This window comes from Talpa occidentalis, unplaced genomic scaffold, assembly GCF_014898055.3.
Source record: "Talpa occidentalis isolate TD23 unplaced genomic scaffold, MPIMG_talOcc4v2.1 talOcc4.8, whole genome shotgun sequence".
Taxonomy (NCBI): domain Eukaryota; kingdom Metazoa; phylum Chordata; class Mammalia; order Eulipotyphla; family Talpidae; genus Talpa; species Talpa occidentalis.
The window spans coordinates 23,804,263-23,822,802 of NW_023605194.1; the positions used below are offsets into that span (position 1 = coordinate 23,804,263).

At 51.2% G+C, this 18,540-nt stretch overlaps 1 protein-coding gene across 1 annotated transcript in view; it reads left to right on the plus strand.

Moving 5' to 3' along the window:
• TLL2 (tolloid like 2) overlaps positions 1-13,862 on the plus strand; it is a 98,274-nt gene extending 84,412 nt beyond the window's left edge. Inside the window, exons 14-21 of the mRNA XM_037497099.1 lie at positions 2,326-2,451; positions 3,445-3,605; positions 4,174-4,354; positions 4,830-4,955; positions 5,582-5,709; positions 8,720-8,933; positions 11,102-11,352; positions 13,133-13,862. Coding sequence (XP_037352996.1) covers positions 2,326-2,451; positions 3,445-3,605; positions 4,174-4,354; positions 4,830-4,955; positions 5,582-5,709; positions 8,720-8,933; positions 11,102-11,352; positions 13,133-13,267 — 1,322 coding nt within the window. The 3' untranslated portion in view covers positions 13,268-13,862. The remainder of the gene's footprint in view (positions 1-2,325; positions 2,452-3,444; positions 3,606-4,173; positions 4,355-4,829; positions 4,956-5,581; positions 5,710-8,719; positions 8,934-11,101; positions 11,353-13,132) is intronic.
• Positions 13,863-18,540: the final 4,678 nt, after the last annotated feature.

Genomic DNA, 18,540 nt, shown 5'->3' on the forward strand with positions numbered 1-18,540 from the left:
GATAAAATATCACCTCTGGTGTATGTCCCAACTATTATGATTGGTTGTGCATCTGAAATTACTATTTAATTGAATCTCCTGCATAGTCATCATCATCATCATCATCATCACTTTGTGGCAACCCTACTGGAGATGCCAGTGAAGGCAACAGGAAGCAGTGTTTCTCTCTCAGCTGGTAAACTGGCTGGTAAGGGGCTGAGCAGAGAGCCTTGGCTGTTTTAAGTAACCATGATAACCAGCTCCATTTGCTGGCTGGAAGATGCCATCTTCTCCCTTATCCACCCAGCAGTTACCAAGTGAGGTGTGGGCTGCGCTAGGGGCCGGCACACAGAGGGAAACAATCCTTGTTCCGAGGGCTCCAGGTGGTGAGGGAGGACCTCGGCAAAGGGACTGGGGCCTTGTCTGTGGAAGTGTGGGCCTCGGAGAAAGATGCCCAGCCTCTACCGCAAGGGCATTTCAATATACAAGCATCTGTTTAGATGCCTGTGAAGCTGTAATTGGGGCCCAGCTTGACATCTTTTTTATGTCAAGGAAGACTGCAGAGAACCACGTTTAGAAAAGGAGACACATACAGCACACCAGCCCTGATCCTTAATCTCACAAGAGGAGTCGGACTGTTGAAACCTCCTTGGGACGTCATTGAAGGGGAAGGAAAGGACATCTTTCTGCCAACGCTGCATGAGTTACTTCCGCTGTCCTCAGAGCACCGGTTGGCAGGCATTATTATTACCCCCATTTTAAAACTGAGGAGACAGAAATTCTGAGGTAGCAGAACTAAGGCAGGCCATGGAGCTGGAAAACTCCACGGTCCACTCTCCTTCACTATAGAATCCTGACGGCCACCAGCGCAGTGAGAGAGCTTGGATTTTTCACTCACGAGTGTGATTTGATTCTGCACCTGACACCTTTGTGCCTTCTTGATCTCATGGGGGTACAGGAGCAAGACCCTCAGTGTGGTACCCGGGCTCTGGCCCTGCCTGCATTTCTATTCACGCTCCGCTCTGAGGTAGAGCAGTTTTTCTTTCTGAAGCTGGATCATATCTGCTTTGTTCTCCATTACATTCCCAGTACCTGGACACTTACTGTGTGCAAATGGATGGATGGGTGGATGGATGGATGGGTGGATGGATGGATGGATGGATGGATGGATGGATGGGTGAGTGGGGCTTGGATTGCCCACTTGCGGTTGGGCATCCTGGTCCCTGCTTTGCCTACCTGTCAGGATTCCCCTGCAGGTGATGAGGTGAGAGCCACAGTCAAGAGCAGCCTTGGTCAATAGAACTTGGAGGCACAGCACAAGTATGAGGCACACACATCATTTCACACTTTCTAGCAGCCACCCTACCAAAAAAAATGCAGGTGAAATTGGTGATTAATAATATATTAACCCAACAGATCAAAAATACCATCATTTAAAAGTGTAATCACACAGCATTACTGAGATGTCTTATGTTTGTTTTGTTTTTTCCTGTACTGCATCTTGCAAGTGTGTTTTAGACTCACAGCTCAGCTCCCTTTAGTCTAGTTACATGTCAAGGGTCCGGCAACCATGGTGACCTCCATATCACCCACCAGTGCTAGCCTGGAGCCTGGGCACAGCCAACTGCCCCAGCCTAGCCTATGTCCAGAGAGGCCATCAGAGGCTGTCCTGTGAACACAGTGCCCTGTGCGTGTGTCAGAACCTCTCCAGAGAGAGACACTATAAAGGCCAAGCAGAAGACTCACACCAGGCCAGACAAGCTCTCACCAGAGTGCCAGTTGGCAGGGGGCTCTGCCAGGGCCCAGCTGGCTCGAGGTGCCAACCAGGGTGCCAGTTGGCCTCTGCATCCCCCCTTCTTGGTGCCAGATGGCAGTCCCTCCTGGAGCCCGCTGGCCGGGAGGCAGTCAGTGTCTGCTTCCTTTAGGAGGTGTCAGGAGCGCCCCAGGATGGGCAGGGTCCTGCACTCCCCACTTGAAATATGAGAATCCACTTTGATGTCCACATGCCACTGTCCCAGGGCAATGGGCCATTGTGGAGTATTGATGCCAGATTTGAATGCCAGGAGCTGCCAGGGCTGCCTGGAATGACCCGGACTTGACTCCTCTCCGGGAGCCCCACTTTGGGCTGAGGAGTCATCCCTGTGTGTTGTCGAGAGCCCACCACTGTCCGTAGCTGCTGCCGCTCTCAGGTTGGGGCTCCTGGACATGGGACTCCTCAGGAGGTGGTCACCAGTGTCCACTCTTGTTCTTAGAGGCCACTTGCTGGGGGCCCCGGGATGGAGACTGAGGTAGAGAACAGACCAGACAGCTTTGTTGTGAATTAACCATAGTCCCTTCCCCCCACAGAGGTGGATGAGTGCTCCTGGCCGGACCAGGGCGGCTGTGAGCAGCGCTGTGTGAACACGCTAGGGAGCTACAGGTGCGCGTGCGACCCTGGCTACGAGCTGGCCCCCAACAAGAAGACATGCGAAGGTGGGTGCTGGAACCACCGGGCTGGAAGCAAGGGCCGGCGGGCAGAGACAGGGCAGCTGGCGGCAGTGGGGTTCCAAGGGCAGGCGTGGTGGAAGGCCCTCCAGCTTCCCCAAGGAACTAAGCAATGTCAGTAATGTGAGAGGCCCCGCCCAATGACAGGCGCCTGCTAGAAATGGCCACTGGGTGAGCCGTGGTTTGTTTTCTTCGGTGAAAGTGTAAAGTTCACATGATTAAGGTAGAAAGTAACTGCAAAGAAGAACTATGAGTCCTCTGGCGTGATTCTACTAATAGCTCATGTCGTTCATTCCTTTCCTACCTCACTGGTGTTCCCTTTTCCTTGCCCACCTGCCGGGATCTGCCTGTTACGTAAGCCAGGTACATGACATAGCTTGGTACAAACATTTCTGATTCCCCTTTGATCCAAGTCACGTGGACTCCCCAGCCAGGCCCCCGGGGGACAGGGAAGCACACATGAATCAATGTCATTTTTATTTTTTAAGGATTTATTTATTTATGCATACAAGAACTGGGGTGTAAACCAGAAGTGCGGGGGCAGGGGGTGAGAGGATTCACCAGAGACAAGAGTGGGGAGCAGGACGGGCAGATCCACTGAAATACACTGCTGAGGGGAGCAGCGGGGGAGGCAGGAGAGGTCTGCTGCACCGTGTGGGTTGCTCCCTGGCCAGCCGGGGATTGAACTGGCACTGCAGTGTCCGGCAACAGCTTGATAGCACTGTCTTTAACCCCTGCACGACCAGGGAGGCCCTCAATGACATTTTTAAAAGCAGTAAAGACTTTCCGCCAACTTCATCCCTGCAAACCCTCCGTTGAAACAATCTAGAAGAAAGGACACTGAATTAATCAGTTCAGATTGCCTTAACTTTTCTTTTTTTAATTAAAGAACAGCAGGGTTTATTGCTGCTTGGGGGTGGGGAGAATCGCAGTCACTTGGAACTAAAACCAAATGAATCTTGCTTCTGTCTCGCCGTGCAGTGGCCTGTGGCGGTTTCATTACCAAGCTGAACGGGACCATCACCAGCCCTGGGTGGCCGAAGGAGTACCCTACTAACAAAAACTGTGTCTGGCAGGTGGTGGCCCCCGCTCAGTACCGGATCTCCCTTCAGTTTGAAGTGTTTGAACTGGAAGGCAATGACGTATGTTTCTGCACTCCAGTGGATTGGGGATGTGCTGGGCTGTGGCTCGGAACTGGACAGCAAGGGGCCCGGCGGGCAGGAAGGTGGCTTCCCCGAGTCACAGATTCATGGCAGAACCTGGAGTGTTTCGTGTCATTTCAGTGGCACGTCCTCTGCTAGTGGAGTGAGGGCCCTCTTGTAGCTAAAGCCAAGGAGAATCAGGGTGAAAGCAGAGGCGGCAGGTCATGGGGGTGGGAGGGGGTCAGGTGTGTCCTTCTTGGGTAGGAATCGGGTCAGTGGCCAGCTGGGGGGAGTAAGGGGGTGAGGTTCAGCTGGGGCCTGGTCCCTCCCTGAGCAGTGGTCATGGGATGACCAAGTAAGCTGAGGCCTAGGCAGAGTCAGGTGAAGCCCACGGTTGCACCTTGGGCCAGAGGGATCCCAGTACGAGAAGAGGGGATCCTCCTGCAGGGCCAGGCTGAGCTCATCTGGCCATCTGGCAGGGTGCAGCTGTCTGGAAGAGGGTCTTGCCAAGGCCGGGGACTGGGGTGGGATGTCGGGGCCTCCTGGCTCCCCACGCACTCCCTTGCAGGTCTGTAAATATGACTTCGTGGAGGTGCGCAGCGGCCTCTCGCCTGATGCCAGGCTGCATGGCAAGTTCTGCGGCTCTGAGACGCCAGAGGTCATCACCTCCCAGGGCAGCAACATGCGTGTGGAGTTCAAGTCTGACAACACGGTCTCCAAACGCGGCTTCCGGGCCCACTTCTTCTCAGGTATGTGGGTTTGGAGCCAGGTCACATGGAGGACCACGTGACTCATGGGCTCCCACCCTCTGGAGCACCTCCGCTCCATTTCCAAATCTGTAGAATGGCACTACAGGCACCTCCCTGCTAACATTGTATGAGAATTAACTTAGTTGTAATGTATAGAAAGTGTTTGGAGTTGTGTCCCCCCTAGAATAAATAAATGATACTTGGTAGTTATTTTTATTATTATTACTAATATTGTCATTATTATTATTAACTTATCCTCTACCAGGAATGAAGAACAGATATATTCATTAAACTGCCTTAGAAGCATGCAGAATTCAATATGCACCAGGGCCAAGTAATATCCCCCTAGTTAGAGGATAATCTAAGCCTGGGCAATCAGGGAGGCTTCCTGGTGGAGGCGACTTCTGAGCGGGTTCCGGTGAGGGACATTCACAAGTTGGCTGCTCCTCTTAGGAGAGTCCGTTGGTCTCCCCAGACAAGGACGAGTGTGCCAAGGACAACGGTGGGTGCCAGCATGAGTGTGTCAACACATTTGGGAGCTACCTGTGCAGGTGCAGGAATGGCTACCGGCCCCACGAGAATGGACACGACTGCAAAGAGGGTGAGGCTGGACGGAGGCTGGGGGCTGGTTTGACTGCCCACCTGGAGTGTGTGCGTGTGTATGCAAGGGCAACATGTGCAGCCTCCAGGAAAATGAACAGATGTACCTAGAAAGAAGGGTAAGGTGGGGGTGGAGTGGGGGAAAGTTCCTAGAAGGCATGGTGATGATGAAGAACTTTGTTAGCACTTGCTAAGCCTTTTACAGGCATAACCTCATTTGACCCACCTATCTCCCCTACAAGACTGAGACCCTTTTTATAAATAAGGACACCAGGCTTATAGAAGGGCCTGGAGTCCCACAACTTCTACATAGGGTTTGGGACCAGGACCGGAACCGAAGGCCATGTGACCCCAGGGCCTGTGGTCTTAGCCAGTAGCTTCCAGTGATGAGCATGATGTGAATAATAAGAAAGGCCATCTGGCCCCCAGCCATCGCCAGGAAGGCAGGGAAAGCAAGTAAATCGGCAAACCGCCGAGCCTGGCCACACTTGGTTCAGGGTGACCTTTGCCCCCACATTTGCTAATGACGGTGTGTGACAAATAAGAGGGAGGGGAGGACCCTTCTGGAAAGCCTCTGGAGCTGCTCATGGGTAGATGACATCTCTGCATGTTTGCGCCCACCCCCAGCTGGCTGTGTGCACAAGATCAGCAACTCAGAGGGGACCCTGGCAAGCCCCAACTGGCCTGACAAGTACCCCAGCCGGAGGGAGTGCACCTGGAACATCTCTTCAACTGCGGGCCACAGAGTGAAACTGGTGAGTCCCTTCCCTGGTGCATGGACAGTGCTCCCTTTCCACATCCGGAAGCTGGGATGCTCATGAAGCCCCCTGGCCACCGTGAGGGTTATGTGGAGGCACGTAAAGCCCTCGGGCCAGGGTGGCGGATGAGCAAGGCGTAGGGTGCGCCTGTTCTCCAGTGAGGGCCTCATCTGTGGTGCTGTTTGGGATTCAGCTGTTTCACGAAACAATACATTCTCGAGGCAAGACATGTCATCAGCACAGAGAGAAAGAGGAAATCAAGACTTCGCAGATCCCTAATGCCCACTCTAGAAGGGAACATTTTCTTGTGAGTCTTTCTGTTAGCATGCCGCCGAAGGGTACCCCAAGACCCCAGACCTGCATGCTCGGAAGGGATCTGGCTATCCGTGAGCACAAAGGCAAATCAGACTCTTGGTGTGGAAGAACTTTAATAGAATTCATGTGCAGACCCCGCTCTGTCTCTGGTGAATTCTCTCACCCTCCCGCGCCTCTGACCAGTACCCCAGTTCTTGTAAAAATAAATAAATCTTTAAAAAAAAAGAATTAGTGTGCAGAGAGGAAGAAGAGAAGAACAGTAGTTTTCTAATAAAACACCCCAAATTACCCATGCTTTCCGGGGTCAATGCCCAGCCAAACAGCGTTGGCTTGAAGCAGGGCTGCAGAGGCCAGAAAGCTTGCCACTAGCCTAAGGCGCCCTCTGGCGGGGAACCATAGAAAAGGGGTTCTGAAGCAGGTCCCCAGAAAGCTGGGGCTCAAGGAGCAAAATCAAAGAGCAAATCAAGATAATAGCTGCCACCGTCAGCCTCCCCACGGGGCCCTCACCCACATGTCTCTCACCCATGGTCCCTTTGTAATGTCTCCCTCCTTGTCTCCTTCCCAGAAGCTCTGGGTGCAAGTCAGGCTGCAGAAGCCAGAGGGATCCCCTTCTTTCTTCCTCCCCGTCTTCAGAGCCCACCTGCCTTCCATGTTATATGGCTTCACCTGGCCACTTGGTTCTGCCCTTAAGTGGGGACTGCGGAAATGGTACCTCCCCCTTTTTATGGCGCTGTCTCTGTGACATTTCCAGTAGTTTCCTCTGCAAGCCCATCATGTATCTACAGGCTTAGGGGAAAAGCCACATTCTTCTAAACTCAAGCTTCCCAAATGGACTCTCCTAATTTATATTCTTCTATAACTTGTATTTGTTTCAGTTCACAGTGGATTGAGATGTTTCTGTTCATTCTTTCTTGAGTTAAAGAAAATATATCTTCCACATCTGTCTTTAAAGTCCTGACCATGCATGGGGTGGCAGCCCACACACCACGCTCATGTTATCTCAAAGGAGAAAGGAGTATTTTGCACAAGTCTTGTTTCTCAGGCCCCACGACTCCCAGATCCTGGGTGTGCCCAACCCCCCCACCCAGCTGGAGAAGTTGTGTTCCAGACGCACAGTTCTAAAATGGGTCCTTGTGACTCTGGACATGGATAAGCTCTTCTGAAGGCACAAGGAGGTGCCTCAGAACTATGGACCAATAACGCAGGGAGAATGGATGGGAGCAGAGGAGAAGTGGCAAAGGTGATGTGACGTGGCCATCCATTCAGGGACCTGCAAGGGTGTGCACTGTTGAGGGCTGTGTGGAGGACACATGGGGTGAAGGACTCCTACTGCTGGTGTCTCTGTACCAGGCCTGGGGCATGGAAGGGTAGAGGAGGCAGGATCCCTGACCACAGGGCGCCGATAGCAGGCACCTAATGTGCATGGCTGCCAGTGTGGGAAATACTTTGGGTTGTGACTCCTGTGTCGGACAAAACCACCTAGAATCTGGGTGAGGGGAATAAGGGTGCTTACACTAAGGCTGTCGTTCCCCAAGAATGCCATCTGCTGGAAAATGGTTGCAATGGCAACATAAATCTCTGCTGGCTGGGGAATGGCCCCCCGCTGGGGCTGGGCCTGCACACCTGCAGCCCTGAAAGCAGTACTTCTGTTGATTTTAGGAGCTGCTCGAACCTCTTTTCCTGTTCTTTACAGTGCTAAGGAAGTAAAACAAACCACCACAGTGGCGGAGTTAACCCACACCTCAGATTCATCTTCAGTTCATACCTATGTGCACGAATTTCTTTTTTAACATCCTTGGGATGTGCTTGCTGGATATATTGATTATGCTCTATCTTAATGTGAAGTGAATACTGTTTAAGAAACTGGTGTTTGGGGCCTCCCCTGGTGGCGCAGCGGTTGAGCGCTGGGCTGCAAAGCTGCCCGCAGCCTCTGCAGCACTGGTTCAATCCCCGGCCCCCTACAAGGGTCCCACATGCACAGCAGACCTCTCCTGCCGCACCTGCTGCTCTCCTCAGCAGTGTATTTCGTCAGTCTGCCTGTTCTGTTCCCCGCTCTGGCTCTGGTGAATCCTCTCACCCTCCCACGCTTCTGACTGTACCCAGTGCTTGTATAAATAAATAAATAAATCTTTAAAAAAAAAAAAAAAACAAGAAACTGGTGTTTTAAAAAATTGCAGTTCCCCAAAAGTCCATGGGAACCCCTGTTGCTGTCACTATACAGTTTCCCCATCTTTAATAGGGGGATCAAGATAGCAGATCCAGCACAGGTTTGTGAGGATTAAATAGGGGAATATTGGTAGAGCTCTTGAAACTACTCCTGGCCCAGCCTGAGCACTCGGCCACTGCTGCTCTATGATCGGTGGTAGCATGGGAGGAGCACAGTTTGGACAGTGGAGACTGGCAGCCCTGCTTACTGGCTGTCAAACACCAACAAGCAGTTAAACACTGACCCCCGCTGTCCCATCTGCAGCTGGTCACAGCAGCCATCGCTCATGGAATGCGCCTAGGTCATGTTAGGGGCCCAAAGGAGGCTGAGTCCAGTCCAGACTGTGGCCACCACACACACCTTCAGTCTCTTCCCCCCCCCAAGCTGGGGACAGAGGCACTTCCCACAGCGCTGCCTCCTCTCCCAGCCCCTGGAGGAGACCCCACCCCAGCAGTCTGGCCTTACTCTCTGCTCTCACCTCCCCAGACGTTCAGTGAGTTTGAGGTGGAGCAGCACCAGGAGTGCGCCTACGACCACGTGGAGCTGTACGATGGCCCTGACAGCCTGGCCCCCATCCTCGGCCGGTTCTGTGGCAGCAAGAAACCGGACCCCGTGGTGGCTTCAGGCAGCAGCCTGTTCCTCAGGTTTTATTCGGATGCGTCCGTGCAGAGGAAAGGCTTCCAGGCCCTGCACAGCACAGGTACGCAGCCCGGACCGTGGGCTTCCACTGGTTCCAGGTGCGCTAGACTGGGGCTGAGGGTGGGAAGGGGCGCCTTTTGTTCTGACCATTCGGGGTGGGGTGAGTGTGTGTAAAATGTCTCTTTAAAAACATGGGCGGTCCCTGGAGGCGGGGGTGGGGGCTGGGGGTGTTTGAGTGCCCCTAATGGACAGTAGTTAGAGAGGGCAGAGCTCTGCTGGGGCCACGTTTCTCTCCTCCCTCTCCTTCCTTCCCTTTTCCTCGCCTTTAAGATTTTATTGGTAATTCTGCTACTCTGGGAAATCCAAAGAGCTCGAGCTGGTGGTGGAGAAGAGCCCTTTTACCCTCTAAGGGCCAGTTCCAGAAAATGAAAAATGCTACTGTTCCCCATTATCATTGCTCCACTTAAAATGTAAATAGCTTTACTCAGTCCTTTGGAGGAAACTGTATGTTTAGGATCTACTTTGTTAAACAGAAGAATGTCGGTAGAAATCAGCTCTGCTCTTTAGTTATTAAAATGCCACCCACTGGGATGAGAACACCCAGAGCAACTCTGACTCTGAGTCTGGCCTTAGATTGTGGCCCTTTGGCCAAGAGGCGGCTGCTGTGGCCCATTCAGAGTCTGATATCATGATCCTGGGATCCTAGGATGCCCCCACAGATTTTTTTTTTTTTCAGATCCAGAAATATGTATTCAGTTAAGCAAAATGACGGCCCGCTTCCTGAGGCTGTGCAGCTCACCCTAGCCTGGTCAGAAGTCATTGCTTACAGAATATACACACACCCCATCCCTCCCCATCACCCCCCCCCCACCTGCTCAAGCTCTGGAAGGGTTCCAGCTCCCCCAGGGGAAGTTTAAAAGCCACTGACTAGTGATTTTGCCTGCCTATCCCTATAGACAGAGCATAGGTGCTCCAGGGTCAGGGTCCCGGCAAGAAACTGGGGCATATCCAGATATGGCAAGGATTTAGGGAGAACTTATTAAGGAAGTGTCCTTAAATGGGGTGGGCAGCCAGGGGACACCCTAAGGGACAGTGCAACTACCCCAGGGCGAGGAACTTCAAGATCAGGGGCCAGAGGTGGGAGCTGTTTCTCTGGGCCCCAGAGGCCGGGGGCAGGCAGTGACCTAGAGAGAGCACCGCCTGTGGCGACCGACCTTCTCTCCTCTCATCCGCTGTGCTCCCCTCGTTGAACCCAACCAGACTGCAGAGGGTAAAGGGCCAACCCAGGTAGACCCAGAGGTCAGCATCCCAGGACCTGGAGAAGGTAGGGAAGAAGGGAGAAAGGCTGAGCAGGAGGGAGAGGACACATCCTGTCCTGCTCTGCCCCACTCATGGCTCAGAAACGTGAAATTTCCACAAACAGCACAGACTCAGCAGACAGCCCGAGCTCCAGGGGCCAGGAATGGGCGGTCAGACTGCCCTGGGGTGAGGAGTGCACGCCCCAGAATTCTGGGCCAGCAGGAGGTGGTGGGGCCTGGAACACATTGAGGGTGGGCTGTGGAGGAATTTGCCTCCAGAATGTCTGGGACTTTCTAAGCCTGATCTGTCTAGTTTATCCATTTATGTCGTGCTCTCTAGCAACCCACACTAGCGAGTAGAGGACCCAGGCCGATGTATAGGACCCAGTCAAACCCCAGAAGCCAAGGCTACATAACACAAGCCCAAAGTATGGGGTACCTTACCTGTGAACCCCCCAAACTGACCTGTAGTCAAGAGTTGCAAATCAAGTCTTTCCTGAGGTTTTTAGGCTTGAGCACTAACCAGTAGCTCTGATGTGCTTTTGGCGCCCTCTGTTGGCTACTGTTCCCAATGACAGTAGGGCGGGCGGGCTGTGGACTCCAATGCTGGGGTGCTGCTGTGCTGAGTGCCTTCAAGGCCCTCTGCGGCCCATCCCAGGAGCAGGGGCTCTTGGCCTGTAGGAGCCAATTTGGACCCCGAAACTTGGAGCTTGGGCCTCTGTTCACTCCTCTGTAAAGTGGGAATCTTTGCTTGCCTGGTGGCTATGACTGGGCACCAGGCTCCGTAGAGGAAGTGGCCCATGTGGAGGGTGTGAGGAAAGAAGCCCCTGGGGGGGGGTGGGTGGGAAGGTACGGGGTGGGTGGGGGGGGTGTAGGGGGGTGCACATGGTTCTCTGTACCCAGGGAGCTTGTGGTTCTCTCTCTGCTCTAGAGTGTGGGGGCAGGCTGAAGGCTGAAGTGCAGACCAAAGAGCTCTACTCCCACGCCCAGTTTGGGGACAACAACTACCCAAGCCAGGCCCGCTGTGACTGGGTGATCGTGGCGGAGGATGGCTACGGTGTGGAGCTGATATTCCGGACCTTTGAAGTGGAGGAGGAGGCCGACTGTGGCTACGACTACATGGAGGCCTTCGATGGCTACGACAGCACGGCGCCCCGGCTTGGCCGCTTCTGTGGCTCGGGGGTGAGTCACGGGGTATGGGGCTGGGCAAAGCATGGTGATTCAGGGCAAACAGGCCCATCTGGGCTTAAGTCCCAGCTGCCCTGCCAGTCACGGGCAACAGCCAGGAGGCTAGATCTGCAAAGAGGGAAATGCGGAGAGTAGTCCCAGAGGTGCCTGGGGAGGAAGCCGGGGTGGGTTCATGAAGGCCTGGTACTGAGGTCAACTATGTCAGAGCATCGCTCCTTGGTCTTTCCTCCTATTTTGCAAAGGATTCTCTCTCTCACCACCTGTTTTTATTTGGCCTCAGGCTTTTAAGATTGTTTAATCATACTTTTATGGATTCCATATTTTCAGTTCCCCCCCAAGCAAAACTAAATGCCTATGAGGATGACGATAATCACTTTTACTATAAGCACAGCAGCTATGCTCAAGGCCATCATTGTCTGTCTCATTGTCACAGGGAAGACTTGTTTTGTTCACTCTTTCCCCAGCACCCGGTGCAGGTGCTGACATCTGGCTCGTGCTCAGTGAACGTGACTGGACATGTCAGTGCAGTGTCTGGTCCCCGTAGGGTTGTACCACAATGGCGACTGCCCCCCTGCTGCCTCACCCCACCCCCAACCCCGACCCAGCGCTCAACCCCCTCCTATTCTCTACTCCAGGGCGGCCACTCAGGTTTCTCTGCTACTGGCTGGACTTACATGAAATCATTTTGTAGTCACGAGTGCTTCATGTGCTAAACAAATTAAAGCCAGCATTTCTAAGTCTCTTAATTTCCCTTCATCTTCCCTTCCCTTGACCCCAAAGAAAGGATGACAAGGCCTGATGTACCAAGGGGTGCCTTTGACGCAGATGCAGGCGCCGCTCAGGTGCGGGTTGGGTGCCGGCCTGCTGTGACACAGTCAGTCACACCACTGTTTTGGTTTCCCAGTACAGGTAAAAGTATGTCTCCACTCTACTGTCATCTGTTAAGTGTGCAAAAGCATTATGTCTAAAAACAACCTACATATCTTAATTAAATGTGACAGAAACAAAACGTGAGCACATGCTGTTGGAAAATGGCGCCAGAGACTTGCCCGATGCAGAGTGCAAAAAAGCTTCCATTTGCAAAAAGGGCAATATCTGGGAATTTGTGATAAAATGGGGTGTCCCTGTAAAGTCCTTCAAATGGCGGGGCTCACACATCGAGAAAGACCTAGCAGGGTCCTGAGCACTGAAGTATATGGAATCTGCAGGCAGCACCCTCAGCCCCAATGCCCACTCACCCCCCACCCTTCTGGTGCTTGGGATAGGACATAGGCCTGAAAAGTGGTCTTTGTTTTACACCTCCTGGGAGACACCCAAAGGTGACCCTAGAGCTGGGTGGCTCTGGCACATGCTTTACAGCCAGCAAGACCTGAGTTTGGGTCCTGCCTCCCTGCGTGAACCCAAGTCTCAGCTTCCTCAAGCATAAAATGGAGCTACCCCCTGCCTTGCTAAGTTGTTGGAAAGAGAGTATGAGATACACTATCTCAGAGTGCCTACAGCAGTGCCTGGCCCAGGTGCCACATGGTAAATACAGATGCATATGAGCCGCATGTCTAGGGTTGCCTTGGAAGATGTGGCGCCCGGGAGCACCGTGGACTAGGACTCACAAAGCTTCTCTTTGGAAAAGAGCTTGTCTCGATGCCTTCAGAGCCCCTGGTGCAGGGATGCCGCCAGCCAGCGGGGTGTGAGGTCGGGCTCATCCTCCTTCTTTTAAACTCCAACCACAACCAACTGACTAAAAAGTCTCCCTGCTTTTCCTTCCTCCCTTCCTTAGCCGTTGGAAGAAATCTACTCTGCAGGGGATTCGCTGATGATTCGATTCCACACGGACGACACCATCAACAAGAAAGGCTTTCACGCCCGATACACCAGCACCAAGTTCCAGGACGCCCTGCACATGAAGAAGTAAGGCCGCTGGGCCTGAAAGACAGGAGCTGAGAATGTTTTTCAAACAATTGCACCTTGTGAATTTGCCCTAAAACAGTGTACAGTATTTTTCTCCAGCAAAACTTTAAATACTCGGAGGTATGTATTTGCTGAAGTTTGGCCAACAAGGAGGAGAGAAAATGTTCCTTTGATTCTGGAAGCAACATTATCCACGGGGGACACTCACAGATTAAGGTTTGAAGTCACTGGTCATTCAGGCCTTGCTGGTTTATACTCATTCTTGTTCCTCGCTACTATGGGGCAGGAAGCCACCCTCGGTCGGTCATTTCTCTGTTTCTGAACTAGCTCCCAAAGGTGCCCGGTGCTGCGAGCATGTTGTGGAGATCGGGCTGTCTTCGGTCTACACTGACAGAATAAAAGTGTAACCATAGATGATTTGTTGCGCACAGCGTTGGCTGAGGACTTTTGCTTTCTCTCTGCCAGGAAACCTGAGAATGTGGACATCAGAACACAAAAAGGCATCCCAGTCAGCAGTGCTCAGAGGGAGTGTGAGTAGGAGAGTGAGTCATTCTCAGGTATTTCTCTGCATCACCAGTGCTCCTCGCCCTTCTGGCCTCCCCCACCCACATTGCGCTGGGGGCAAAGGCATCTGCTGTGAGGTCCAGCACGACAGCGGCTGGTGCAACCCCCCCAGCTTCCCGAGAAGAAGGCATCCTGCTTCCTCCTGATAGTCCTTCCTCGCTAACCTTGAGACGGCCCCACCTGTGTTTGGGATTCCATGGCCTTAAGAAGAACATTTCTTCCTCCAGTTTGGAGGCACTTGCTGTGGTTAACCTTGACTCCTTGACAACCACTGCAAACTGCATCTGCAAGACGTGCAAAGACATCTTCTGAGGAATCATTCAGGTTCCCTGTGGAGTGGATGCTGTTGAAGACTGGTTCACTTCAAGGAACATAAGATTCATCACCTCATGGGACAAGTCCAGCTAGGACTAACTCCCGGTTATTCAAAACCAATCCCATTAATTTGTGCATCGGTAACTTCGCTCAGACAAACGAGTATTCAATCACCAACTTGCAATCAGAATTCACAACATTTGGCACTTGTTCTTGAGAAGTATAGAGGATGTTGTTTACATGATTTTAGAACCTCCAGTTGTACTTTAAACAGTGAGGTAGTTTTGAATGGCATTTCATTAAGGCATCTATGGGCATTATGAGCTAAAAGCTGTGGTATGTTAGCTTTAAAAGAGTATTTATGTTGGAATAATTTTAAAATAATGTTTACATAATCGTAAGTCCTGTTTGGCTGTTATTGAACATGGGACATCACAATGAGCGCCCAGAATCTCCCAAGTACCAGAATTCCTTTGGGATGAATCAACATCATTTTGAGCAAAATATTTGCAAAAAGAGAAAAGGTTATATTTTTTAAAAATCAGAATATACCCCCAGAGGACTATGTCTAATTTAAAATGATTGTTGGGATTTAAAAAAATGAAAAGAAAAATACAAAGAAAAGTAGAAATGCATGGGGATATTTTTTCCTTAAAACAGAAAAAAGTCAAAGTATTATTAATAATAATATATGTCTGTATATATGTATGTATGTAAAGGATCAGCTGTCAGAGCCTTAATCAACGCAGTGTGACGAATGCCGAGCTGCTGACTGTAGCTTTACCGGGCAGGCCTCCTGACCAGCCCTCCAGTCCTTGAGTCTCCTTTCACCAAGCTTTCTCGGTCTTTCCTGGACCGGGAAGGAGGTTCAACCTGCATAATCATATTGTGATATATTCAGACCCTAGCCCAGGGGATCTTTGATTCCATCAATGAAACAGCCTGTCTGGCGGTGCAGATCTTATAGGCCTGTTAAGGTAGATTGCATTTTTTGGGGTTCTTTTTGTTGGTTGGTTTGTATTTTCTGGGGTTACATTTTGTCTCATCTGTCCAAGTTGAGACTAAAATCAGGATGCCTCGGGTGGCAATGAAGTCTCTCTTTTCAAGGATGTGAACATTCTGTAGCTCCAACCTTCAGAAGGCTGAGCAAGATGAACAAATTCCCTGGAAAACTGAGAGGGAGTCAGAGACAGAGTCAGCTCTGCCTTAGCATTTGCCACCCTCATGAAACAATGGTACTTATTTTATCTTTAGTACGAGTATTTTCCAAACACACAACTCCAACAATTATCAACCCGTGGCCAATGTGAAACAATGGGCCTCTTGTGAAAACCCTCATTTAGGCCTTCTGTGAGTGACGTATTCATGCAACAACAAGCACTGATTCAGCTGGGCTGACCAGCCTGTTCCCCTGAAGCTCGTTGTACCCCCAGGAACTGGCACTCCAGGCAGCTCTGCAAGGGACCGCATGGCTGGCTGGCTATGAGCAGCAGAAAGACCCAGGCCCTTTCCTTGCCCCTTCAAAAGCCAGAGCGACCTTCTTGCCCACATCCTGGATCAGATGAAGGAGCCAGGGGACATTGCTCCAGGCTTGCTCTTTATTCTTTATTGGGTGCCCAGCCTTGGGGGTGTCACAGCGCTCCAATACCAGCTCAGGTTCTAGCATTATCTTGACGACCTCACAAAATATATGAGGCCTGGGTCTTCAACCTGGTCCAATCCAGTGTAATCTGTCCTAGCAGAAGCTAGAAGCTGGATCCCAGAACAGGGATCCAGAACTATCCAGAACTTAAATTTCCAGAACTATCTGTTTTAGCCTGTGGAATTTCTCATATTACTCATGGAATGCATGGCCTGTTTAACTCATGGGTAAAATCTTGTTATCCACCAAATTCACCTGGGATTTGCCATCAATGTGGCCCATCCAATAAGTCTTAAATAATGCACGGTGTGTCTACTGTTGAGTTTGTGAACAAGTGTTCCCTTGGTTTCAGCAGATGTTTTAAAATTTCCATCATAGCCCGAACTTCTGAAAAATTTCCCAAATGCCTAAAAGGTTTCTTTTAAAAAGAGAAAAACTGTGTAGAGTGTTATCTATAAACATATTGTATTTTTTATTTTGTGTAATTTTACATTTCATGGTCAGCTTCAAAGAGAAAGTGCAGAGGAGTTAACCTAAGTCCTTGTCTAGGATTGTTTCATTAAAGAATGTGGATTCATCCGTGTGTCTGGGTTTGTATTACTAGTCCAGACACGATTGGTCTCCTGGGTGATACTCTTCTCCAATACCACAAGAACTGGGGGTGGGGGGGGGAGAAAAAAAAGGGACCTTCTCTACAGCATTCTGCTCTAGTGAGTGTGTGTGCCTGGCTCAGAACAGAGCTCCCTACAGCACCCCAAAGCCATGAGCAACGCTAACGATGGCTTCCCAAGTGGTCGCCTCACTTGGCCACAAATAGGCTGAACGTCTGATTGCAGCTTGTAGAGATGGTCGCAGCCAGGTGAGGTGCCCCTCACAGCCCCCTCCTCTCCTCCACCTGTCTGTGGGCCTGTGGAGGGCTCCCAGAGGTGCCTGCCCTCTCTCTCTCTGGACTCTGGGGGACCCTCCTTCCACTCGCCCCTTCAGGACTTGGGAAGATGACACATGGACACTCTAAGAGGAACCTGTCCCCCAAGAGGAACCTTGTAAATCATCCCTAAATGGGATAATTGAGCTCCTGCAATGTAGCAAATGGAGTCCAGGACTCATTTCCTGTGGGGAACCTGATGGACAGTCATTCCCGACACCAGGAAGAGTCTCTGTCTAATCAAGGCACTGCTTTAGGTTGACTAGATGAGGTTTGGGGATTCTTAGGGGTTTGTGGGCTCTATCAGGAAAAAGTAATGTGGGACCATGTTTTTAGAATACTCAGATTGGTTTTAGTGCCAACCCCTTTAACACGTGTGACTGTTTTGTGCTATCCGTAGGGTGCCAAGGTTGTATGGCTTTTCTGCCCTCTTTTAGTCACTGGTGCCTAAAGGATAAGCCCCCATGGTGGGCACGTCACTGATGCATCAGTCTGCATGGGGTAACTTGTGCTGCAACAACAAGAAACTCCCAAGTTTCAGGGGCTCTCGAGAAGAAAGACTTGTTCCTGTCTGGTTTCTGGAAGCTCTTTCATATCATCCTCCATCAGGACAGGGCCGATGGAGCCTACCTCAGCTCCAGGGCTCTGCATTTGCTCTTCCCCCTTCCCGGCCCCCTCTCATCTCTCACAGGCACCCTAAATGTCATCTCTCAGGCACGGCTAGGGTGCCCACTTCCCCAGTTACACTGCTCAGTTTTCCCTTGCACCCCATTTGCGCTCTCCTGGAGGCTCTTACTTGTTCTCCTGATTGTTGTCCATCTGACCTTGTAGATATATATTCCCTAAGGCCCAGAACAGTTGCTAGAAAAATGCTTAATATATTGTCCTTTAGAAAGTATCAAAAAGGGACCTCCCTGGTGGTGCAAGAGGTTAAGCACAGCACTGTGAAACTGTCCGCAGCCACTGCAGCACGAGTTCGATCCCCGGCCGGCCAGTGAGCCACCCTCATGGCCCAGCAGACCTCTCCTGTCTTGCCCGCTGCTCCCCTCAGCAGTGTATTTCAGTCAGTCTGCCTGTTCTGTTCCCCACTCTGTCTTTGGTGAATCCTTTCACTCCCTGCACCTCTGGTCTGTACCCCAGTTCTGGTATACATAAACAAATAAATTAAAAAATAAAAACTTTTTAAAAATTTTAGAAAAAGAAGACATCAAAAAGACTTGTTCATAAATGATGGAATGTACTCATTTAAATGGCCAAAATATTGGCTTTAATCCTGTTATTTTGTTATCATGGACTCCAACTCTTTACTCTTTAAAATAATGAACTAACAGAACTCCTCAACAATAGAAGCAGCCCACATCAAGGGCTTCCTCCAGCTCAAGGAGGGTCCCCACTCTCCATGGAGAACGGAGAGTGGGTGAGGTCAAACTCACCAATGGCAGCTCCCTGACTAGAGAGTATGGTCGTTGTGTGGAGTTATCTACAGCCCTGCCCCCCAAACAGTGTGGCTCCAACACCCATCTGCCTCCCAGGCATCCTCTGCTGGTGCTGGTAAATGTTGCCTCCATCATTGCTAGGCTGGGGCAGAGCTGCTGTCTGTCATCTGGGGAGGGAGCAACCAGCCTCAGGCTGTATAATCCATTGTTTCTAAAGAGCTGCCTGTTGCAGAAACCAAGCCAGCTGAGTTCTTCACTGAGATGGAAGGCATCTGAAAAGTAAGAAGGGTGAAAGATGTAGGTAAAGAGGGCGGATGGCCCAGCCACAAACACAAGCCACGGCCAGAGGTCATCTGCCCTGAGGGATGGGCTGAGGACTTGGCTACTCCCCTCAC